At 36.7% G+C, this 26,472-nt stretch overlaps 1 protein-coding gene across 1 annotated transcript; it reads right to left on the bottom strand.

Annotated features, from left to right (window-relative positions):
• Positions 1-711: 711 nt before the first annotated feature.
• On the bottom strand, positions 712-26,226 carry TARS1 (threonyl-tRNA synthetase 1). The gene is made up of 19 exons (XM_033111074.1): positions 26,037-26,226; positions 22,003-22,083; positions 18,488-18,678; positions 14,877-15,000; positions 13,548-13,669; positions 12,916-13,033; positions 12,589-12,653; positions 12,431-12,509; positions 11,526-11,672; positions 10,326-10,424; positions 9,194-9,360; positions 8,064-8,226; positions 7,820-7,957; positions 7,382-7,459; positions 7,121-7,221; positions 6,930-7,034; positions 5,291-5,363; positions 2,315-2,429; positions 712-1,857 (listed from the first exon to the last, which is right to left on the bottom strand). The coding sequence occupies exons 1-19, from the start codon at positions 26,091-26,093 to the stop codon at positions 1,709-1,711; spliced, it is 2,172 nt and encodes a 723-aa protein (XP_032966965.1). The 5' UTR covers positions 26,094-26,226; the 3' UTR covers positions 712-1,708.
• Positions 26,227-26,472: the final 246 nt, after the last annotated feature.

Below are 26,472 nucleotides of genomic sequence, written 5' to 3'. Positions count from 1 at the left end.
TTGCCTATACTGCCTTAACCTGACTACTCTGTACTCCCGACTTAATCTAATCTGTCTTTACAGATTTTGGTTTTGGTACCGATTTTATACACTTGGGTACCTACTTTGTTTTGGTACCTATTTTTTATTTCACAAAATCTGTCGTTACAGAATTTATCACATGATGGTTGCAACTTTGTTGTCATTGTTCTCAAATTGTTCCTGTATATTTGGTCCCCAAGATAAATCTCAATAGATTAGATGTTCAATAAGGGCTTAGTAGTTGGGTTCTTTCAATTCTTCTTACATGCCAGGGCAGAACAGATGAATACATCAGTAAATGGAACAGTCTCTGCTCTCCAGGATAGAGAAGGAAAAGATAACAAAATTAACTAACTACAGAGAAAAGAGCTTTGACGGGATAAACCCACAAATTGTAAGAGCCCTTAATGGATGGTCCCCTAGTGCTTCTACTGGAAGCAAAGACTAAGCTAAGAAAGTGTCTGTTACAAAGAAGATTCTTTGAATTTTAAAGAAATAAAAATTAAATATAGTTTAAAAATGATTCAGAAATTTTGGAATCATGACTTGAAAATGCAAAGCTCTAGTTTAAATATAGTTTCCCTCAAGATACATACATATAAAAATTAATTGCAAATCTATCAAAGGCAAAGTTTTAAGACAGTCATAAGCAAGGCTTAATTATGAAATTAAAAATAAAAATCCCTATGATTAAAGATCGTATCTCCTTTATTAAAGTGAGGATTAATTTATGCGAGCAGGCTTTCCTTTTCAGTGACCCTTGCAAACATGCTGTTGGGGTTATTAGAAAACGGCCAAGATGTTGCCTTTTAAACAGGATTATATTAAAGAGAAATTCATACATAGCCACATAAGGAATTCCTTATTTTGTGGTGTTCTCTCAATCACCATTCACTGGCAGAAAAATTCAAAAATGATCCCGTATAAGAGAATAGGGAATGTGTATAAGGGACTCAATGGCCCAAAACAGTCTGCTGTAAACATGTATTTCTTTGAAGACTCACCTTTACCTTAAAAATTTGTGCAAATCTACTCTACATTAGATCCATGGTGTTAATTGCTTAAAGGTTTATATCCAAAAAGAAGTAAAGTAAAAGTGACACTCCCAAAAGATGTTATCCTGTGACTGAGAAGCAGACGCCTGGCTCACATCCCAGGGTGAGAAGAGCATACACAGTAGATTTGCTCCCCTCCACCCACCTTACCTCATATTTGTTATAAGACAGTCAAGGTAAACACTGAATCATGCAGTTTGTTCTGGGTACTATGTACGTGAAGGTTAGAGACATCTTTTGAATCTTATATGAATTAAAGTTTTTATTTTTATACCATAATCCAATTGTAGTCTTTTATCTGAATAAAATTTGAAAAATTTTATTCTCAACTGCATTAAATTAATGAAAATGTTCTCCCTCATCATACTAAAGCATTCCTCATGGTTTATTTCCAGTGCTCAGATATTTAATGAATAGTCATTTTAATGTGTCTCTTTTAATTACCTCCTTTAAATACGCATTGTCTAAAACCTTTCTAGGTCAAAAAAGGCTGATCTTCTGCAATCACCTATGCAGACTCTGTCAAACTATTTCTAGATCGGTGTAAATGAATGTTTTCCAGAGGACAAAGTTAATATTACGGGAACAGTGCACGTCCTTTTCCACTGAGCCAATCGGGACAACGTTCTTCCTTAAAATTCTTCTTCTGCCTGTTGGCTGCGGGATTGCTTGAGCTGCTGCAGCCTCTCGACGGTTTCAGAAACAGTGCGTTCTCCATGTACTTTATTATCTCTTGTACGGATATTGACAGTGCCACTGGTTTTCTCTTTTTCACCAACAACTGAAACAAAAGACAGTGAGAATCTTTAGATGGAAGGATTCTTACTGAACATTCAAAAACGAAATGATCCCAGAACCCAAAAGCCACCTTGTAGCTTCTTCTAATTAAACTGCAGCAGTGGCCGTGTATAAGTTGGGCAACCAATTTCAAAACCCCACTTCGCGATGCCTAAAACTGCTGTGCTTACTGAGTCACTTCGTCCAGACAACTGAATAAAAACTTAACCATATGAAGAAACAAAAGGTGAAGGGGAGAAAATTTTGTAGACAGAGCTTTAAAGATTATTCTTTTTCACACCAAAATTTTCCTTTTTTGTATCAACTGAATTAACATAATAGTTTAAGAAATCAGGATTTGGAAGGAACGAAACTGATGACCACAATTCTTAAGCCTCAGTTTCAAGATTTCAGAATTTTTCTGGTTTGGCAGATTTTCCTCAGTAAGCTTCTTTTCTTACCGAGGATGAAGTTATACTGTGCTAACTGTGCATTTCTGATCTTCTTGTTTAGTGTACAGCCTGGATCCACATCAATGTCCACCATGAATTTAGCCTTGTGGAATTGTTGCCGGACCTATGCAAAGAGAGATACCAAATTCTTCAGACCCAAAGTTAGAATTGTATTTTGATCTTAAATGATTTCATTTCATCTGCAGTTTAGATAACCATGTAAGCATTAAAGACATGTTAACATATCTATTAAAACATATTATTAATTTGTGACTTGGGCCTACAATAATAAAGAAGAAAATCAAAACAACGTATTTTGCTCTTGAAAGATGTCTTAGAAAATCCTTAAAAATCAGAATTCAAGCAATCAGCTTAACGTAATCAGCTGTCTTAAAACATACATTACAAAAAGAAAGAAATCGTTTTGCAAACATCTCTTAAGTTCCTGATATGGTTGCCAGGAAATGAAGTGTTTATCAGCCTGCATTTAACATCCAATGATGGATGTCCAGTCTAATAAAGACTATAATATTTCTGATCCCTCAAATAGGCAGCCAGTGGGTAAAGGAATCCACTCATTGCTGCCATTTGTGCAATATTTTTTTTAAGTAAAACGTTGATAGCACAGTCTATAGGCTAAAAGCATCACAACAGCTCCTTTTATGTTCCAAGGAAATGGAATATAAACTTCAATATAAAATTGTCTTTTAACACTAGTTAGTTCTTTAATAATTCTGTGTACACAATGACCTAATTAATAGAGCTATACAAGAATAATTTAAGTAAAATAAAATATCAGGTTTGAGAAACAGTAAAAAGTAATTTTTTTCTTTCTCAACAGTGATTTCCTCTTTAATTAAAAGAAAGCTTATCATGTCCTATCTCGGCCACTTCTGACATCTTACTGTTTGTTCTGCTTCTCACTGGCCAGTCATGGAGGCCTCCTGCAATGTGCTGAGCACTGAGCTAATCACTGGAAACAGGAGGGGGACAGACTTTTTCTGCTCTCAAGGGTCTGATGGCAGACACAAGCACAAAAATGGTGTGTTTCCACACAGTATGATAAGGGATATAATTTGTAAATATTGGCCACTTTGATGATTTAGGGGAATGGACACATATCACCAGGTTATCACACACCACATATAAATGAAATTATTTCTGTAGACCTACTAATTGAACTCATTTGAATGTGTTGAGACATATTTATTTGTTTGTTTTGTTTTTAATATCTTAACCAACTATCAGGTTATTTTGTTCTTAAGAAAATATAGCCTCTTTTCTCCTCTCTAAGTCATCTTATGCCAAAGTCAGGCTAACAACTGTTCTTTTCTTCTCACATCTTTATATATCCATGTGTCTTGAAAGCTCACCCCAAAAAAGAAAGGAAAGCTTATTAAATGAAGGAGGCAGATGAAGAAGTGAGAGCCAAAGATCAAATAGGGACATCTTGAAATAAACTTCCAGGAATTTAAAGTTGGCAAACGATGTTAGATATTATTCACTGCCATTTTTCCCCTCAAAAATACCAATTCCACTTTATCGTCTCAAGTCTTTAAGTATTAAGTAAACAATGTTTTCAGTAATTTTCCTTTCCAAAAAAGGGAACACTAGATTACACTGCATTAATTGCCAATTAAGTTAAACACACTAAATTAATTTTCCATCCACTTGTGAACCAATTACCACCAAACTGACAAAAAAGTCTGAATGAAGTATTATTTCACTAATCGGTTCTCATGCCTTAGTGATCGTTAACTAATGAACCTGTTGAGAATTTTATAAGTTTGTAAATTTCACAAGGGTTCTTACATAGTTTATTGGAGTGCCAGGATAAGACTACATTTCCAACTATAACCTACTTTAAAGAAAAAAGCACTGGTGTCTTAGTTTCCACGTGGGCCACAATCTCATGAGTTGGGTTATCCTGCAACTGGAGAAGTGGCCCCATAACTACAGACTGTTTAACTTCTGGTGTCTAGTCATGAAGCAGCAGTAGTGCTACCCTTCGGTCAATATAACCAAAAACCTCCCAAAATAAAAACCCCTCCCCCACATAATAATTCCAAAGGCCACCCCACTCCCCAGAGGGAAGGGGAGGTCAGTACTGTTTCGAGCTAAGAAATGAATTAACTAACACAGACCCTTTCCTGCTGTGTGGGCTTTCCTAATGCATACACGATCAAGTACAGTGAATTAAGCAGGGAACATAGCTGCTTCTCATCATTTGTAACTAAAACTACTGTGTGCGGTAATAGGAATTTAGTATGTCTGAATGGTTTGCTTATTAGCTGCTTTAATGTTCATTTATTTCTTAAAGACAGTTGAGACCTGAGTGCAATTTATTTTGATGATCTAGAAACATAGTTTGATGTTACAGGATTGTTCAATGATATTTAGATTTTTGTCTGTTTTAACTAACCGATCTATTACTTTTAACTTGCAATTCTGAAACAATGCTTTTTTATATCACAACTTTTACTCATTTAATATTCCTCAGTACGGATTGTTGTTGTGACAAAACTGAGTGTTCTAGCGTTTAAGGTGTGAAGTATAAATATTTCTACATCTTAGTAAGGTAGTTTTCTGGTGGGTAGGGCAAAACATTGGCATGTCATTAACCTGAAAAAAGTTTCAGATAATTGAAGACATTTGCATTGAAAATGAAGCAAAATTACTTTTTAAGTCAAAGAGCAACTTAAACTGCATTATGCATTTGAATTTACATCTCATACTGAGGCATTTGCTATTTGCTAACACTGAAATATACATGTAGACAAAACACTACCCAAATTATGTCTTCTGATCATGCAAGCACATAGAAAAGTATTAAAGAGGTAAGTAAGCTATCCAAGCCTACCACAGATTGAAAATAGTAGCATTTCTCCATATCATAAGCAGTTCAATTTACCAAGAACATAGTTTATGGGATTTGAAGAGCAGAACAGATGCCGAATTTAAAGAAAAGTCTTACTTAAGGATTACCTTTTGTGCATATTCATCACATGTCGATCCCACTGGAACTATCATTACCTGGCGAGGAGACAGCCAGAAGGGCCTTGAGAAGAAATTAAAAATATTTAATGTGGATTTTCCTACACATGGATGGCACATTTACAAGTATACTCTTCAGTATCTTTCCTGAAACGTGTGAGGGACATTTTTTAAAATACGGCTTTTTTTCAATATTCAATAAAGACTAACAGGAGATACAGGTGCGGAAAACTAACCCTAAATAAGAAAAATCTGTAACTAAATTCTGTCTTGCTGAGCAGATGGCAAAGCAAACTGGGGGCAGGGACAAAGCCTCACACTCAATACCCCAGGTAACAGAACACCATGCACTGGTTGCCAGAGGGGTTAACAAACTGGAAGGAGCCACACTTACTGATTCAAGTTATTTTACTCAAAAAGGTATTTTGCTCCAGCGTTATTTTATTATTTATTCCTCACGGGGGACACAGACTACCTTCAGTTTATTCAAGATCCAATTCGCAGGATTCACCAAATTGTAACCAATGATAACGGTGAACATATTTGGTAAAAATGAGTGTGTTTTCGCTATTCATTCAAAGATGACCCTATCTGCAATTCTCCTTTTGGGGTATGTCAGGGTCAAACCCTCCTGATGTTACAGACATCAGGCCAGTGTTTCTCTTGATCATTCCTCTATTTTAAGTTGTTTTGTTACATCAGAGAAAAGGCTGCAGTGGAATTAAATTCTACCCAAACTGTGGGTTTTTCCCTACCTACTATGGGTTTGGCAGAGCAGATAGCTGAGTATCCCCCCTATTCTCTAGATGTCACGTAGAGAATGTTTCCCATATTTGATGTGATTTTTTGACATGTAACTGAAAAGAGTTTATCTTATTTCACTGACAAGTATGACAAACTCCCCTTAATGTCTGAACTAATCAAATTACAAATAAAAGTGAAATGACTGCAATGTACAAAACAGATTTACAACATTTTACTCAAGTTTTGTGTACAATATGGCAGGCTCTACAAAATCGATGTCTTATAACCTTGTGCTGTTTTCAACTGCTTTTACAAATTGTGAGCAAAGATAAAACTGCTTAAAAAATAAAATGGAAGTCATGTGCTCATATCTCCCCAGCAAAAACATAACCTCATAGAAACAAGACACAAAATGTTCATCGGTTTAGAATCTGTACTTTCAATTTGAAAAATGCTTGGCTTCTAAAGGGTGTCAAAACACTTGCTTATTATGGTCAGGAATACTGAACAAGGTAAGCCCAAGCCTACAGTCTTGTTTTCTCACAAAAACATCAAAGCCATATAAATCCCAAAACAAAGTTACTTGAAAAGCAATCAAACAAATATGCTTCTTACTGAATAATAATTCCTAATTAGAAAGTATTATCTAACATTCAACAAATCAAATTCTGAAATAAAAATACTCATAACAAATATTCTTCAAGCTAAAAAATTTGGGTTTAGATTGTGATTCCTTACTTTTTAGCAAATACTTGTCATTAATTAGAAGTGACTAATTGGAATCATTCTCCCTTTTCACCACGTAACTAAAATGGACAGTAGACATTTCTTATAGCCAGTTTACATTGTCCAGAAAAACACAGAAGGAAACAATGACGAGAATTACCATTTGCCCCCATAGTTTTCGGTGAGGATAGCAATCATTCTTTCCACTGACCCCAAGATGGCTCTATGTATAATCACTGGCCTCTTCTTATCATCACCATCGTGGCTAGAAAGAAAATATATAATTTGTTTTCCTTTCTTATATGTATTGCTTGGTATGTCCTTGAAGAAGAGCAGACACTATAAACTCACCTTACGAAAGTAAGATTAAATCTGATGGGCAACTGAAAGTCCAGCTGGATGGTTGCACACTGGTGGTACCGACCAATGGCATCTTTAATCTGTATGTCAATCTATGGAGCGAAGATTGGGTCATTACAAGACGTCGTCTATATTAAAGCTGAACTCAATGATTGGGTTTGGGCTGATTGCCCCTCTCCCCTTTTTTTTAAACTTATTTTAAAATAAGTAGTCTCTTATTTACCCAAAAAGGAAAGTCACAAATATACTGACCTTTGGACCATAGAAAGCTCCATCTCCAGGGTTTAATTCCCACTTTTCACCAAATTCATTTAGGCTGTTTTCAAGTTGCTAAAGATAAATCAAAAATGATTTTAATTTCTGTTCATCTGCAACTTCTACCAGTCTAATTTGGGACTAAAAATATCGTAATTACTTTCATGGGTCATTATTGTCTGCTTTATCATTTTGTCCACCTAAACCTACTCATACACAAACCCCTTTTAAAAGGTTACAGCTTGATGACTGAAACCACATCAAACCATTTCTAAACACAAATCATACAGAAAAAAAAATACCATACTCACACCTAGGAACCATTTCCAATTTTCTTTTGCTTTTATCCATTTAAAGAGGTTTGGCTTTCTTACTCTGTGGAGGAAGCCAATTTCAGCCAAACAGAATTCAAGCCTGCTAAAAAACACCACTTACTTTCTCAGCTTGATTCCAGACTTCAATATCTCCAAGGAATTTTTCCGGGCGAGTAGACAGGTTCAGTTTAAAAGAAAATCCAAATATGTTATACACTGTACGCAGAAAATCCAAACAACCTTTTATTTCATCCTCAATCTTAAAAAAAAAAAAAAAGAAAGAAAGAAAGAAATGACACAGCGGTAATTTCCCGAGACTTTCTTGACACTTCTTTCAAAGTGTTTTATGCTATAGAGTCTCATACCTGCTCCATGGCACAGAATATGTGGGCGTCATCCTGTTGGAATCTTCGTACCCGTGTAAGCCCTGTCAGTGCTCCCGACAGCTCATTCCTGTGAAGTACCCCAAAATCAGCTACCCGCAGAGGCAACTCTCGCCAGGATCTTGGCCGATGATCAAACATAAGGCTGAAGATAAAAATAAAACCCACCGCTATTTAATACGAGAATAAAACTTCTCTAATATTATATGAAAGGCTGTTAGAAAGCCACTGATGCCAGTTGTACATACAAGCAACGTTTCTCAAATTCTGGGCTTCATACAACAATGTAAGCACTGGCATGAACAAAACGGCAAATAAATTATAATACAACTATCCATAATTGAGACAGAATAAAAAAATGATTCCCATAAGTCTGGAGTCAAATCCTCGTGCTCACTATTCCTGTTAATCTGAGGATTGCTTTTAAGGCTCAGATTCAAAAAAAGAAAAGAAAAAATCAGGCCAACTTGGCTACACACGAATCATGTATAGCCCTGGAAAGTAAGGTCTGTGCTTTCTTGTCTCTCCCCAAAGTGCTGCACTTCCCTGTTAGCATGAAGGTGCTTCAGACACTTCAGGGAATCTGGGATAACTGAGAATGAACTCAGTTGGTTCGGACATGGAGACTCCTCCCTCTCACCGCCTCTGCCCTCCAGGCCTTGCTAGGAGCAGACACTGAGCTACCTGCAGCCAAAGCTCTCCCTAGTCTTCCCCAAGCTGTTCTTCATCCAACTGTCAAGAAGGATAGAAAGTGGAGCAGCCTCAAGGCAAAGATTAACACGGCAAAGGATAACTGTTAATTCATTAGCAGTAGGTTTTGATAGAATGTTTCTGTAAAAAATCTAGAGAATTCGCTATACCGCACACGCGGTCCTCCTGTTTTATAGTCTGCCTGTTCACTGCTATTACCCCAGTGCCATTCTTGACTGTCTTTAGCTCTGAGGGCCAATCAAGCAGAGAAGAAATGATAATGCCGCAAGGATGTTGCATTAAAATACTCTTCTGATTCCATAATTTGTTTTTAACAAAAATTATTCCAAAGGAAGTAAAGCAATCTAGGACTAACTGCAGCATGGAAAAATCTTCAATGGAAACTCAAAGCTGCCAAATACCAGTGTCCCGGGCAGTTCATGGGTTTCAAAGCAAACAGCTCCTTCTCCACCTCAAAGGAGAACATGTTCTCGCTGTAGTGCTGCCAGTGGCCTGAGGTCATCCACAGTCGGCTGTTGTAGATGTTTGGGGTGACCACCTCCTGGAATCCTCGTTTCCTGTATTCACTCTGTTAGAGAACAAACAGAACGCATGCGCAGGGAAATAAATGCTCATACTTCTGGTGAGAATAAAAATGTAAAGAACAACTTTATACTCTAGTGAAGTTCAAGATACACAAGTTATAATCTAGAAATTCCACTTGGAGGTATATACCAAAGAGGAAACTTGCACATGTACATAAGGAAGGAAGCTGTCAAATGAGGCTACTGCAGTACAGTTAGTGACATGGGAAAATTAGAAATTACACCAGTGTCCGCCAATAAAGGATTGGACATATTGTGGTAGTTATATAGCAGAATAATTTGTAACAAGTGATAATAAACTAAATCTGTATGTTTCTTTTTAAAAAATCACAATTCAGACTAATACACAAACAATTTAGGATACAATATGTTAGAAGCACAATAACATGGATAAAAAGAGCCAGGCTAACTTCAAGAGTAGTGTCTTCTAGGAAAGGAGGGCAATGGATCAGAAAATGGTCCAAAAGGGGAGTTTTCCTCCCCTTACTGTATGTGTATTACTTTACTTTGATAAAAAATCTGAAGCAAGTACAGTTCAAAATGTAAATATGTGTTAAATTAGGTACACAGACATTGGTGATATTCTCTAGAAATGTATGCTTTAAACACTTCATAATTCACAAAGAAAAAAAGCAATGTCAAAACTGACTTGCTTTTCCAGGAAAATACCAACGAATGGTCAGAGCGCACAGAGGTCCTGCATAAAGGTTCACAAGTCCCACTTCAAGGTCACTGGCTTCTGACTTGTGTACACACAGATGCATATGGGCAAAATCATGCATTAACAAGAAAGAAATTTTTAAACACTTTATGAGACCTCAGACTTCCATTTTGTATTTATTCTTTTAAATTTCTTAAATACAAGATTATCTTTCCTTTTAGCAGACCTTATTTAATAAAATCAATTTCTGTCCTAAATATGCAGAAGAAAATAATGAGTATGGCTTACCCTGATGAATTCAATAAGTGTATTGTAAATGTACGCTCCCTTTGGCAGGAAAAAGCAACTTCCAGGGCTGAGTTCATGGAAGAAATATAGTTCTTGGTCCTGGGTAAAATAAAAGCAAAGAATTATTATATACGCATCCAACATCAACAAACTTCAGAGTTCTTCCATTCAGCACATCATCATGATGTCTCATATTTTCATTTGTGCCATTCCCAAGTCAAAGGAAACATGTCAACATTTTTGGTGTGCAATTTAATGGTACAGAATTGCAGTTGTTTTACAACTTAGCTCCCTCCTTGTTACATGCCTGAATCCAGTCAAGTTTACCCAAGAGTGACATGGAGCACGGGTCTTAGTTCTCTTCTATCCATGGAGGGAGCTCTCCTAGTTTTAACTCTTTAAAACTCTAACATCTGGTTGTTTTTAATTTTTTGTATTTTTTTTAAAGTAGGAGTGGCAGGAAGGAGATTGGGAAAAAGACCTGATTATAAACTAGAAAATGGAGACGGAGTTGGAGACTTTGGGTCATGGTAAATGAGGCACACCCTCCTACTTTCTTGCCTACCCACAAATGCTCAGGCTTTTCAGGGAGGTGCCACCAATCACCGCTGGCTTCCTTATTTCAGGCCGTCAAGGGAGCATGGCAATGGATGCTGCCTCTTGCTCAAGCTTCATAACCTAACAGCCAAGGATGCCTGGCATAGAGTGAACACAATTTCAGAAAGAAACGTTTTCATCTAAAACCTAACTCCCAGTTTAGAAAACATTCATGGGTAGAGGGACAAAGGAAATGACACCATAAAATACAATGGTGACTCGTTGCATCACCTTGGGCAACAAGTAGATTAATCTTTCTGGGACAGAGTTTCCATATCTTTAAAATAATCAGTGAGACCAGGCGATGTTCAAAGTATCTCCCAGCTCTATGAAAAACCACCACACTTGCTTTATAGAAAATTATAAGTTATCGGCATTTGTTCTTAATATAAGTAGCTAATGAATTTTTGTGTAGTACTGAGCACACTCTAGAAAGGTAATGTGGACAATCAGTAAGTAATTTATGGCTTATATAGGACACAGTACAATACTTAAAAGCTATAGTATTTCTTCAAAAGGCAATTCCTAGTACTTAAAATAGCTAAATTTCAAGTGAAAGTAAAGAAAACAGTCTATACACATTATTGTTCTTTTTTAACATACCCTCCCAATTTTCCTATGATCTCGGTTTTTAGCTTCCTCTTGGAACTTCTCCCACTCTTTCAACATTTTAGGATCTGGGAATGAAATTCCGTAAATTCTCTGGAGAGTCTCCATATCTGCTTTGCCTTCCCAGTATGTGGAGGAATTCTGAAAACAAGGATTAACCATGAAACAGTATTCAAATTTGCAAATACCTCATTTTAAGCATTGGATGTTACTTCTCACAGTCACCTTAGGAATCAAATTCATATTCGTCCTCATACAAGAAAATGGCACAAAAAGTGCACACTTAGTAAACATCTCACAGTTGGCCTGAGGCCGAGGTCCAACAGTTGTGCTCACTCCGCCGCACAAAGCTGGCTGTTTAATCCAGCCCACCCTCAGACGAGCCCATCCTTCAATCCCACTCAAGCCACAGCTCCAAGAACATGACTGCCAGCAAGGGTATCATCTCTCATAAAATGATTACGCCAAAATGGAAAATAAACCAACACAAAAATCCTGAAATGACTCTATTATTCTTATGATTTAAAGTGTATTCTAATAATCACCTGTAAAAGATTTATAAATTAGTATAAACCTGGCAGGATTAGCTCCTAAGCGAGTCTCAAAGCTTTTAGAGCCGTGATGGTGATGGCTCATACCCGTGACTTTGTGAATCCCCCAAGCCTCCATCCCCGTGGGCTCTGGTGATGAATGGCTAATCAACCACTGCTTGAAAGAATTTCAGCTAAAAAAGCCTAATTACATATAGCACCCAGTCAGGAGACGGCATGAGAGAAAAATCTGCCCTTACATTTGCAAGAGGAAAACGGAAGAAAGAGAAACCAATACAAGTTGAAATATGTATCTCTACTAGACAAATACATTTATATGGAGAGAGTCTTGAAAGTTCCATTGCTTACTTTGTGTATTTTCAAAGTCTTAATTTTGCCAGTGTGTCTGACATGAGGACCCCGGCAGAGGTCTATCAAGGGGCCACACCTAAAGTAAAAATGAAAGGAATATTAATAAAAGACATGAAATGACACCCACTGCATTTAATGACTTTTGATATCCTCACCTATAGACTGTGGTAGTTGGAGTATTCACTTTTTCATTCAATATCCGGCATTTGAACTTGTTGTACTGAAAACAGGAAAAATTATTTTTTTAAAAAACCCTCCTTTAATTTTTATCTCTAAATACTATAGCTAAAATATAACTCAAAGTACATCTTATCAAAACATTGTATGAATATAAATATGTCAATATTTCATGTTCTGAAAACATCATTACATTTTTCTAAAAACAGGACAGGCTTCAACTTATACGCTAAACCCCAGTGACAACTTCCAATAAAATTAATGAGTGATATAAAGAGTGCATACCATGTCACAGTTCAATTTACCTTAAACATTTCCAACAAAGTTTCCTTCTTAACTTCCAATCTCTCAAAAGCTTGTTTTTCTTTAATGATTTTCTTACACAAAGCCTCTAAAGAAGAGAAATCATTGCTGGACACCCCCCTGAAGAAGAAAGTATAATTAATCTCCTTCCATTCCATTCCACTCACACCACAGGTTGGAGAAACAGTTCTTTAGAACACTTCAAGTTTTTAATATAAAAAATTAGTCCCTTGCATCATATATCAGAATTGTAAACTAGACATTTTTCATAAATTATTTTTATAATATATATTTTCAGCGGCTTCTACCTTAGTCATCATGAATATTGTTCCCACTAGTGAATCCTCCCTCCAAATTTATAACCAGGTTTAAAGGAGAGGAGAGGACCAGCTTCATTTTATTTCCCAATATACCTCAGGGTTCCACCTCCATCAGTCTGGAACAAAGCTCTCACTAATATCTCTACAACTTCACAGGTCACTACAACAAGTCAAGTTTTGGTAGTGGGACTACTTGGTGACTAGGAAGCAATAAGTTTTATGTCATTCCTCGTTTATTGAGAACTCTTTAAAAATAACATAGAGACACATAGTAATTCAGATTTTATTTTTCTTCATCCGGTTACATAACTTACCCCTCTTCAAGGTACATGTCATAATAGAATCCATTTTCTATTGGTGGACCATAACATAAACAACCACCATAGACTCTTTCCATGGCTTCACCCATTATGTGAGCACTTGAGTGCCAATATACCTGAAAATTCACAAAATGAGAAAGTTTGAGATTGGGCATACAAGCTGTAAGTTAATATAATTATCTGAAAGAGATATATAAAATGTATTGTAAATAAACCCAAGTCATAAAAATCTAAATTTACAAGTCTACAAACTGCAGTGTGATTCTGTTCAGAGACAAAATAATTTAAAAGGACACTAATTACTAAATTGTATTGATACTTAGAAATTACCTAGTTTAATTGTTTTCAAGTGAATTAAAGTCAAATGAGCATCATTAATTAAGTGGGATGGATTTTGTTCCTTGAAATCGATTGCTGCTCCCAGGGTGACCGTCTCCTTGACGGCAGTGGCCCAGGTCTTTTGAGTGAGTGTGCCCACGTCCGCTATGCTCTGCCTTTACTTTGCTATGGAGCATCACTTAAGATGTATCTGCTTTTTTCTTAACGGCCCCAAACTAAGGTGGTACAACTTGACCCTATAATACAATTATAAAGGACAAGCATATGGACACTGAAATCAAATGGCAGCACTTGGCTTCAAGGTGGTCATTCAGATGAGTTGGAATAAATCCAAAGCAATGTTTTTAAGACTTAATAGTAAGGTACGCAAATGATTTTTAAAATTATCAAAAAATTTAAGGAATCTAGAATACATTGGAAAACCATCGATTCACATACAAAGGTAAACCATCATCAATGAAACAAAATAAAACAACGTATTTTATTTCCCTTTACAGAATATACCATAGTGAAGGAGAAAACTTTCAAATGCAGGTTGATTTTTATAGTGCTTCCAGCAGATCTGCATTTTAAGATGAGAAAAATATGGAAATCAACTGTCCAATACCGGGAGTACTTTAAGTAATTAATGTTCAATTTTATTTGTTAAGTATATACATCTTGTTTAAGTGGTGATTGATAGTGTAGAAAACAAATTCTACTTGCTTAATCAATTTTTAATAAAATTTTAATAGACTTCCCAGAACATTTTTTCCACTTTAGTATCTAGTAGTGAAAAAAATGTATGCAACTTCTCCTCTTAATTTTATAAGGCAATCAGTTTAATTATGTTCCCCCCATATAAAAGACAAAATGAAGATTTCAAATATGATAAGGAGATATCAGTAAACTTCAGTCATGCAATGGCAGTAAGTAATGAGCTGGAAAACACTGCAAAGGGGAATCTTCATCCTGAAATTCAATGAACAGTAAATAAAAACTTACTGCTTGAGCTTCCTCATCCTCAAACTTGAGAAGCTCCAAGGTACAGTCTTCTTCCAGAGGACGGTCTAGGTCCCAAACAACTTTATTCACTTTAGCTATAACGGTGTTGTCAGCCAGGCCTTGACTTAAAAAATATACACGTATTTATGAAATACAAGAATCTGAAAAATCGTCCTTTGTAGCACAACACTTAATTTGAGAATAAGAACAGGAAAATAAACACTATGTATTACATATTAATACAACGTAGTATATATAGATATGTATAGATGTGTATATATACATATATATGTGTTTATATATCTTTCTGAAATAAAATGGAAAAAGCGACCATCCTCAAAATAATATAACTAAGAATATAACTAGAACATCCTGAAAGTTCAGTACACTATTTTATGGCATTTAATGCTTATTTAAGCAGATATGGCAACTCTGATAAACAAATAATAACAATTTCAGTGGTCTGATTAATTTTAAAATAACTTCTCCACAAAGCCAAGTGTTTAGACTCCAATGGAAAAACAAGGTGCGGGAGGGAGGAGGCTGTCAAGTAAATTCTCTGCTCTTCTGCCTGTTTAAAATCTGTTCCAGAATTTTTTGGGGGGAGGCAATGTTAACCTCAGAATAAATTACCTAAATGCCTAATATGGTATTGTTTATAACACAGATATGGGTAAAATTACCCAACAAATATATGGGTAAAAGACTACTCAACAAAACTTTTAATAATATGGTAAAAATGTCTAGACACAGTATATAGTAAACACAAACTGTCATCAAGGGATGAGATGTCAGACCACACCAGCCACAGGACTTCTGAGAAGGGGAAAGTAACATAGGTCAGGGTAGTCTGCACAGGCTCCAAGAATACATTACAAGGGGCTGAAGGATCAAAAGATTTGGCCAGGAAGAAAAAGAGGTGAGATAGCACTCCAGATGAGGGAATGGGCATGGACGCAAACAGGGATGCAAGTTGAGAAAGGTTCAGGAAGCTTCGTGGCTACAGCAGAATTGAGTAAGATTAGTCAGATTGTAGACCTGAATGTGTAGTTAGAGAAATGACAGTCCATAATGGTCTTGACAACTCAACAAAAAGCAGGCTACACTCTACACTACGAAGGAAAACTGCAAAGCCTTTCCACTGTCTGTCTTTAAATATACCACAGGAAGGCATAAGCCAGCTATGTTATGGTTGCTCTGCTGGATGGTTCTCTCCTTGCTCTGATTGAGGGTTTACATCCAAGTTTAAATACGCTCCCAACTTAAGGAAAGAGGAACAAAGAGAAGGTAAAGAATAAATTCCTAACCCACTTTCAATGTTCCCATTGAATTTTCCATAGATTATATCCATGGTTTCCTTTCTTCCTGAGATCAAACAGAGCCAATAAAATCAATAAAATATACACATTTCCTAAAACATACATAGATTTGGCAGAAAGGAATGTATTTTACCACTGGTGTAAAAGTTTACAGAAGACTAAAGAACTGATCAAAAGGCAACTACTATACTCTGTATTCTTTCGGGGGAAAATGACTTTTATCTTAGGGTTCAAAATGGTGACCTGAGATGCTAATAATAGTTACTTTGAAAATGGAGATGACACATGGCCCATACCGGATCATTTCAATTTTCCAAAGAAGAGATAAAATAATCCATACTTTAACAAAACTTCAAAGAAAACCATCTGAAATAAATGAAGCATGTCTTCTTTTTCTCTTCCCTTTCATATTCACTAGTAATCATCTGAACCTTTAAACAGTCTGTTATTCACGCTGTAAGTTTTCATGGAACAAGAAGCTATTCTGGACTTTTGCAAAAAAAAAAAAGGTCATAAAGCACCCTCACTCGCAGATCAGTGACTTAAGTCCAGCTCTAAAGCGCATCAATGTCTTATGTAATTCAATTTAGAATTGTGTAGTTCTGGGAAAATTATTTTCACTTGCCCACTTGATAAATTATAATGTAATATGGAGGACAATATTATAGAATGTAGAGAAAAACTTTCTGGACTAACAGGAGCCTGCTTTTTAAACCCAACACAGCTACAATATCAGTGTGCAACAAATGGAGGAATCCCTTAATCAAATGACCTTCAAAAGTACCACTAAAATGACAGATTGAACTGCAATTTAAAAGTCTACCCAGTTATTTATGATCTCACTTGGAAACTTGGTTGATATTACAACTTACTTTCTTATTTCCTTTGGAGTAAGGTAGAAGTACTTTAGGTAGAAGCAGTGGTGAAATTAACTAAAACACCCCATATTCTCTTTGTAAAAAGTACTAACCAATGTCCCTGGCACACTGAAGACTCATGGCTCATCGACCTAACTGCTTCTACTTCCACCAGCTGCATAGTGGACTTACCAATAATCAGCTGGGTTGGTTCTCAAACCTATTTGTTGTTTTATGTCTTAGGTTCAACAATATGAAATTGATGATAATCAACCATTTTTGACAATCATGGTGATTTCATGTGGCTCAACTCAACATATAATTAAATAGTATAAATAAATAGAAATATAAATAAATAATAATACAAGGGAATTATGATTTCTATGAAAAATAAGTTAAATGTTTGGGAAGGCTTGATAAAGGCAAATCACTAAATAAAAAAAATTGTCAAATTAGGTGCGGATGAACTATATAAAAATCTGACAGGATTCTGCACTCAGATTGCTTCTCAAGTATGTTCAGATAGCATAAAACTCAATCAGCACTCTACTCCAAAAAGCCTTGGCTATACACACACATGCATATATCTACATATATTCATATGTATAATTAGTGACTAAATATATATTTACATGTTTTATACTAAAATGTTTAAGACAGAGGTTGGTAAACTTTTTCTGTAAAGGGCCATATAAATATTTAGTCTGCAGGCCACACATAGTCTCTGTTGCATGTTCTTCTTACTGACTTATTTTTTTCAAACCATTTAAGAACTATTCTTGGCTCTCAGGCTGTACAAAAACAGGCTATGATCACAGTTTGCCAACACCTGGTACAAGATACATGCATCAACTTATGCTTATCCAGCTTTATCATTTCCTGATAAACTGGCCAACTATTGATCTCCACATTATATCAGATTAAGAAAGCATTTACTCTATTACAAAGCATGCATCTATCTAATTCTCAGTTACTTATTCCGAACCCAATAGAAATGTTAAGTTTTAGATTAGACATGACCCTTCTTTGGATTTATAAATATAGTACATTTTTTCATGTGTCATGTATTAGTTTCATAACTTTCCCATGTGAGATGGTCGACCTTCATTTAACTTCAAAACTGAGGCATTTAAGTCAAAATAGGTAAAACACTGTCTACTTGGTTTTGTGACATTTATGATCAAAGTATAAGAACTAGTAATACAAAATCCTTTGTAAGATAAGGCCAAAGTGGAGTCTCTCAGAAATTAACTTTTTAATCTTGACTCTAAAGCTCCATATTATTTCGATTTTTTAAAAATCCCAAATAATGTCAATTAAACATTAAAAACATTGAGCAGTAACTTAAAAATATTATGAGGATAAAACTTGGCAAGATAATTTTTTAAAAGTTTAATTACAGACAAAAGAAGGTCAAGATAGGTGCAGCTTATACCTGATTCCACAGGCAATTTGATATGGTGTAGTTTTCCAGGATTCTGCGTCAACCTGTTTACCATCAGGCAGAGTGACTTTAATTGGCTTGCTATCTTTTTCTGCCTTTTCTGCCAGAATGGAATCGTGTTCTGCTTTTAGTTTATTATACATTTCAAGACGTGTGTTAATAAATTCAGGCCAAGGATTCAACTGCAAGACAACAAATGAGGAAATAAATAATCAGTAAATACTTGCTTACCTTTTTAGAAAAGGTAAAGAAATAATAAAGACAATACAAAAACCATGATTACTAATTCAGTGTGGTAAATGGAGTGCCAAAATCACCAAGCATTACCTTAATGTTGTCCCAAATGAAGGTGAAAAAGGGAATTAAATGCTCTTTTCTTATAATTTTTGCTTTAGAAATTTTAAAAAATAGAACAATATAAGTAACAATACACATCGGGGCTGCCATTTTGCTATTGTTTGCATAGGTGATTTTTTTTTTTTTTCTTTTAAGATGTTCTCTTAAGGACTTTTTTAACCAAACAATTTTACAACTATAAACAATACTGGAAATAAAAACAGCTGGCTTTTCCATTTTGTTCCAATCTTATTCAAGGGATGGTCTGAAAGCTGGTCAGACTATATGTCCACTCACACTTTTTAATTAACCAACTCTAAATTTATTTGACTTAAGGACTCCCATTCAAGGAAAGTATTTCAAAGAAGCCATGATCACCATCTTTCTTGGGAGTATTTAATTAGCAAATATAAGAAAACAGCAAAACACTATGCTTACGGTGCTTAATTAAATTAACCAAAATATTTTTATATTTTGGGAATCCACTCAGGTTCCCAAAAGTTTGACAAAGAAAGTAAAAAAGAGACAATAATCAGAGATTTGACTTCCTCTACTGTTAGAGACGCCAGTCTTTAAAATATTTCAAAAAGCAGGTGGTGAATCTGTGGTCATAAAATAGTCAAATCACTAACATCTACATAATTTATGATCTTCAAATGAAAACAACATGGGTATTAACAGCTACATACAAAAGTGAAGAGGGGATGGCTTAATTTTACCATGAGTTTTTATCTTGACATAGATTTAAATCAGTCGTCTATAATAGCTTAGTCAAATATATGCTTTAATACTTACTCAGTTTTGACAATGCTACTCAAAATTCTAAATATAATATATATATCAACATAACACAATCTGAAAGGAGTACGAGCTACTATCTAAATCCTTGAGAAAATGACTTGTGATAATAGAAAATAAAAATCAACCATACTATGTGGACTCATTGTTCATCTAGCTTGCGTCCTGTGGTTTCTGATGGTCAGTTACCAGCTATGTCAACCTCAGAGGCTGACATTTCCCTAAATACTATGGTAAAAAAGAAAAACAAAAAAATCATATCATTAAAAAAAATATTTTTTGCACTGTTTGAATATAACTTATTAGAATAAATTTATCTCATGTGAAGTAGTACTTTTCCCTCTTATACAAAATTTTCTTCTCATTTCAATCACAGTTTTTCTCAGCCTTCATCTTTTAAAATGGAAGAGCCTTAATCTCTGTAATTCCCTCCTACAGCAGTGCTTTTCGTTATCTATCATTCAGGTCTTCTATAGGAGCTTTTCATTCAATTATCACAGGCGTCCAGAAACCTCAAGGATGAAGCCCCTGTGAATACACTAAGAGTTCAGAGCCTGTCATTCTATATCCACACCCTAAACCCCTCAAGCTGAAGCACACTACCTGGTCCTGTCTACTTGGAAGCATCAGTACAGTCCTACCTACCTACGTGACCCTCTGTATTTTACTGCAGTTTATCTCCATATCTACTTGGTGCTTCCTAATTGGAAAAACTCAGTGTCAAATTTAATGTATTCAATACTCATGGTGCAGATACTCTCTGTGCCGGACCCTGGGAACGCAGAGAATAAGACCTGCGTGTTGCCCTTCGAAGGGGAACAAGACAAGTACAGAAATGATGGGAGCACAGAAGAGGAGGAAACATCTTGGACATCTCACTATACACATTTTTCCAGACAGATCATTTAATACATACATAATCACATGTCACACTTATAATTCTCTATTCAGAATAGTCCTCCAAATATACCCTTTGTTCCTATTTCCAGGCTAATCCTCAAGCTGTGACAGAATAGCTCGTACTATTGTATTAAAAGTATAAACAAGAAATTAGGGAACATATGCATTTTTCTATTTACTTGCAAATTTTAAAATTCACGGTCAACAATTTCCCCCACAATTACAGTGGGGTATAATGGACAAAACATAAGAGAAAAAGTGAGGCAGGGCTCTAAGCAACACTTGGTGTTCTTAATTACTTACAAACTTGCCCTTAGGTAAATTGAAACACTACCAATTTAGCAACACAGCATTCATAAAAACAGCTCTTTAAAGCCAGTTTATTGTGCTATAGTATACTACTTAAAAGCTATTCCTTTGTTCTTCTGCATGCTGGTAGTTTTCTAAAGAGTCTCTAATAAAATGGTTGCAATGACTAAAACAAGAAGTGAAGTACAGTTCACAGCAATTCAAAAATAAAGTAGGAAGACAAGCTTAACTGCCTCCTAAAGCAGGACACCCAGGAACCAGGTTGATTCTGGGCTGACTGCAAAAGCCAGTTCCTTTCAGTGTGAGCATAGGGAAGTGAGAGAATTTTCTCTATACTTGAGAGGCCTCAAGGAGCTTTGTCTTGGCTTAAAACCAAACCCTAGTGGCAGGTCCAGGTGGAAACAGTGTGAATGGGGTCAAGGAAGTGGGCTTTCTTTGGTTTCCACTGTATTCAGTATCGCTCAAACACCAAGTCTCTCCCCCTTAACATCTCACTGAATGAAATGACAGGACTGCTAGCATCCAATCTGGAACTGAGTGATCAGTACAGGCCCCTTCTCTCCAACTTGTATTCTCTGATTTCATATCTAATCTCGCAGGTTTTCTTACAACTGTACTTCAGTTGTTTTCCTCATTCAATAACAAATAATTGCAAGTCTGTTTCCCTCTCAGACTTTCCTAAACCTTCTCCCTGATTTTTCCATCTACCGTGTTTCCCCGAAAACAAGACCTAGCTGGACAATCAGCTCTAAAGGCGTCTTTTGGAGCAAAAATTAATATAAAACCTGGTATTATATTACATTACATTATATTATATTATATTATATTATATTATATTATATTATATAAGACCAGGTCTTATACTGTATTATATAAGACCTGGTATATATTATATTATTTTATATTATTTTATATTATATTATATTACATTATATTATATTATACCTGGTCTTATAGTAAAATAAGACCGGGTTTTACATTAATTTTTGCTCCAAAAGACGCATTAGAGCTGATGGTCCAGCTAGGTCTTATTTTCGGGGAAAACACCGTAGAGGCGTCTTACAACTCCATGTAAACCACTACAATCTGTCACAGGATAAATCTGAGACAGTTAGCTCCCTGCCACTTGTCAATCTTTGATAACAGAGCCCTGAAACACTTACCTCTGTGCAACCTCCATCCCCACATCCTTCTTTGTTCTTCTTCTTGCCTCCTTCCTTTCGTTTCTCCTCACTGGCACCTACCTGAAAAACAAAAAAGAAATGAAGATTTTCTATTTTAATCTACTTTGATATCCCTCCATGCTGCCCTCAGAAAATATTTGAGGATGTTATTTTTAGCATCTATTTTTAAAAAGTGAAAATCTGACTTTAAAAGACTAGAAAATTTGATCATTGTCAAAGACAAGTTAACAACTTAAAGATAAGTCCTGAAAAAGTAGAGGAGCTACTTGATAACGTTCAAGTCCTCACGTTTCATTTATTTTGCCTCTTCCTATGACTCTTTGTTCAGATTTACAGTGGACATATACTAAATATGTAGCCAAAAAGAAGCATGCCATTTATTCAGTAACAGTATTTTAGAAAAAAAGAAAATCAGTGCAATATGTATCCATTCATTCCACAAGTACCACCAAGATCATGGTATTTTGTTAAACTCTGTGGAGGAAGCAAACATAGACCCAATCCCTACCATGTGCAAACTTAATCTCTCGGGGAAAACTAAGGCATACATGTGTGAAAAACTCCTGGAGGAGAAAGAATACAATTGTAGCACTATGATTAGATGTCAAAGAAGCTACTAGGACAATAGTAAGTGTTAGAGCTTTCAAGAATGAAGAAGATTTCAACAAGTTGGATTTCGAGAATGGAGGAAATGTGTTCTAGGTGTACACATAAACTTACTATGGGAAATGTTACAGAGAAAGAGAGAGAGAGGGAGAGGGAGAGAGAGAGAGAGAGAGAGAAAGAGAATATCAGGCTAACGAAAGCAGGACTGTTTTAGGAAATAATGTAAGTGAAGACAGACCCGCGCTCAGACAGAACCATGCACTAAAAGTTACTTCAATTAGTACATGAAGTCATAAAAAGTTTTAAAGCAGTAAATCCTGTGCAAAAAGGCAGCCAACAGCAGAGTAGGTCTATACCAGTGTTTCTCAACCAGAAGCAATTTTGCCCCCCAGGGGTCATTTAGACATTTTTGGTTGTCAAACAAGAGGGTGCAATTGGCATTATAGTGGGTAGAGGCCAGGGATGTTGCTAAGCATTTGATAATGCAGAGAGCAGCCTCCCGCAGCAAAGAATCATCCAGTCTCCAATGTCAACATTGTTGAAGTCGAGAAACCCTAAACTAGATAGGCTGCTGTGAAGAGCACTTTCTCAGAAATGTATCACTTACATCACTGTGACTGCTCAGATGGAAACATCCAAAGCAAACTGCACTATAAAAAGTTTCACAAGACCATCCATGTTACATATTTCAGTACTTCATCCTTTTTTATGGCCAAATAATATTCCGTTGATTCTTTATCCATTTAACAGTTGGACACTTTGGTTACTGTTTTGAATCTTATAAAACATGTTACTCCTATAATTAAAAAAAAAAAAAAACTAAAAATATAGGACTCCTAATTTCACGCTAAGCTAAAACTTCCCCCACTCTGGCATCCTGAATTTTATAAACTTTTAAGGTTCATTTATAGTCTACAGATGAATAATGAACATAATTTATGAGTAAGTCCATTCTAATCAAGTAAAGTACTAATCAATAGTTACAACAGTCTCTATCTGCCTTCGCTATACTATAGTACTGATGTAACTAGTTTTATTTCATAACAGAAAGGATCAAAACAAATTACAGGTCTGTCTGTGCGTGTTTAAAATGGAAAAAGAATGAAATAATTCTATTTTTCTGATAAATGTTTTTGGTTATATGGATATTTGTCAAATGAATAGGAGTAGTAGCAAAGAGGGAGAGAATTAACACAGAGGTTTCTGTGTTCTAAATATCTCTCCATTTTATAAATTGGAATACTGATTCAAAGAGGGTAATTAACCCATTAGTATCTAGGTAGTAAGTTGTAGGTAAAGCTAGGACATTGAAACTTATCTCTTGGAACCCTGAGACTCATTCTGTCTTTATTGCAATTGGGAATAGGCAACTGTTCTCTATTTCCAATGAAAACAGAAGAAAAATATCTGAGTTTATATATTACATATTTATGTAAAAGCAATCTAAAATTTCAACCCAAAAACTGGGATACAGAACCAGTTTGTGAAGGGAAGCAACATAATTACTTTCCTCATGGATATTTAGGAGTTGTAAAAAAAGTATCTGTAGAGTATAGTTTAAGTAAATTCAATCCCAGAGACTGACAGCTGGGATAGGTATGTCCTGGGAATCCCAACAGTTTGACTTGTTCTCAGGCAGATGAGAGGAGGCAGGACAGCACTGGGGTTATGAGTATCAGCTACAAAATATTAGGTCTGAGGAAGTTACTTATTGTTCCTATGTCTGTTTCCTCATTTGTTTAAGGGGGATAATCACAAACCATTTCAGAATTATTCTGAAGATTGAATGAGCATGTAATACAGTGCCAGACCCCTAGTTAATAATAAATATTAGGTATTGTGTAATCATTATTATAGGAGGGAGAAATCATATATTTTTTAGCCATAGATCACCTCCAATTGAGAATGGCATAGCAGAATATTTATGGACATGAAAGTTGACTATAGACTATTAAGCAAAAAAAAAAAAACCCACAAGAAAACAAGTTACAAAACAGTAAAGATCATTTTTAAGTGAAAAAAATATGGGTTGAAAAAAGTCTGTGGACAGGCACCATTTGTCACTTAATGACATTTAGAATGTGTGCATGTGAATTCTCCCCATTTAATCCCTAAGTTAGAGGACATACTCATTTCACTGATGAAACAACTGTGGTTTTTAAGCGATCTGTCCTATTAGAGAGTTAGGGTTGAGGCTGCTTTAATTGAAGACCTCACCACCTCTCACTTGCACCATTACGATTCCCTCCTGCTTGTGGTTTCACCGCTTCCCAAAGCACCTTCCACCCCAGTGTCAGCGTGATCTTTAAAACTACAATTCGCATCCATCCACTTCCCTGCTTAAAAACTTTCTCTCACAGAAAACAATTTCAACTACCCTTGGTTGCCTAAGATCCTTCCGATTGCTGTAGCTCCCCCTTCAGGCAACCCCGCAACAAGTCACTCTAGGTTGCCTTTTCACACTGCTTTCTTATCCTTACCTGGGAAGCCCTGTCCTGCCTGATTTATCTGGTAAATATACATTCTCTTCCACACTCTATTCAAGAGGGCCCTCCCAAGCAGGGTCAGGCACTCCCGCTTCTGTAGCTTCACACCCCAGGCTGTGAGGCCCTCAAGGTCAGGCTGGGTGCTCGCTATTCGCCTTCTAGCTGCACGGCCCAGAACAATGCCTAGCAGAATGAATACTTGACATTATTTGTTAAACACACACACACACACACACACACACACGCACACGCACACACACACACGCACGACAAAACAAAAACCTCGACCTGGAGGCTTGAAAGTGACCTGGGAGATTATTTCTAAGCAACGGATGACACCAAAGGGAAAGTTCAAGAGTGAAGTGATGAGCATGTGTGAAACAGGATAAGGCATGCCTCCGGCACCAGGCAGGGAAAGCGTGTGACTTCTCTATAGTTTGTCAGGTCATCTGGCCGCCACCATTTATTATAAACCACCCACATGGGCAAGTTGGATCAGACCTCGGGAACTCGGTATCCCTTCCTTAAATTAGAGCCTTTTCCCCTTAGCAGGGTTTTAGGATTAACTGAGGCTCTGCAATGTTTTCGCTTAGAGTGAGGTAAAAACACTAGTCTGGGAGTCCCGTAATTCTGTCTCGATTTCTAATTAGATGTATGGTTCTGAGCAACTCACTCACGAAAGGTCTGTTTCCTCATCTGCCAAAAGGGGACGGAACCAGAGACGACCGGCCGGGCCCCGCCCTGCTTTATGAATGGAGGGATTCCTCCCCCAAAGTGACACTGACTTGAGCAGGACCTCCATCGCCCCCCTCCCTTTCCTTAGTCCCACACCACCCGGACCGATTCTTTCTTTCCACCGCGGTCCAGTAGGGCCGTTGGGCACCAAGGAGAGCCCCAGCCCAGCCTCCCGGCTCCACTCACCGGCTTCTCCTCGGCCCCCATCGTCCCTGACGGGCTGCTGGCCTTCTCCTCGGACATGGACGAATCACGAAAAAAAGACAGAACCCCCAAACTATGGACTAGAAACGAAAGCGGAGGCCGATCAGAGGTGGGCTGGGGCTCCCGGGGACACTACGCTTGAGCCACGTGGCCCGGAAGGGACAGCTGATGCAATCGGAAAGTGCCCAAACCCCGCCCCCTAACCGCCGGGAGAGCGGACAGCCAATCGACAACGGAGGAAGGCGGGCTCGCCCTTCTCTAAACCAATGGGAAAGCTTGTTGGGTGACAGCCCTTCTAGGAAATCTGGGCGCGGAGGGCGACGAGAGGGTACTGCTGACGCTAAACCCTTACTCTGCCAGCCCTGGGCTGGATCCTTTCTGAGCCGAGATATCCTCAATACGCGTGCGTCTTCTTTCA

Source organism: Rhinolophus ferrumequinum, chromosome 7, assembly GCF_004115265.2.
Source record: "Rhinolophus ferrumequinum isolate MPI-CBG mRhiFer1 chromosome 7, mRhiFer1_v1.p, whole genome shotgun sequence".
Classification (NCBI taxonomy): domain Eukaryota; kingdom Metazoa; phylum Chordata; class Mammalia; order Chiroptera; family Rhinolophidae; genus Rhinolophus; species Rhinolophus ferrumequinum.
The sequence above is the reverse complement of the archived record's forward strand: the minus strand, read 5'-3'. Positions and strand labels throughout refer to the sequence as shown.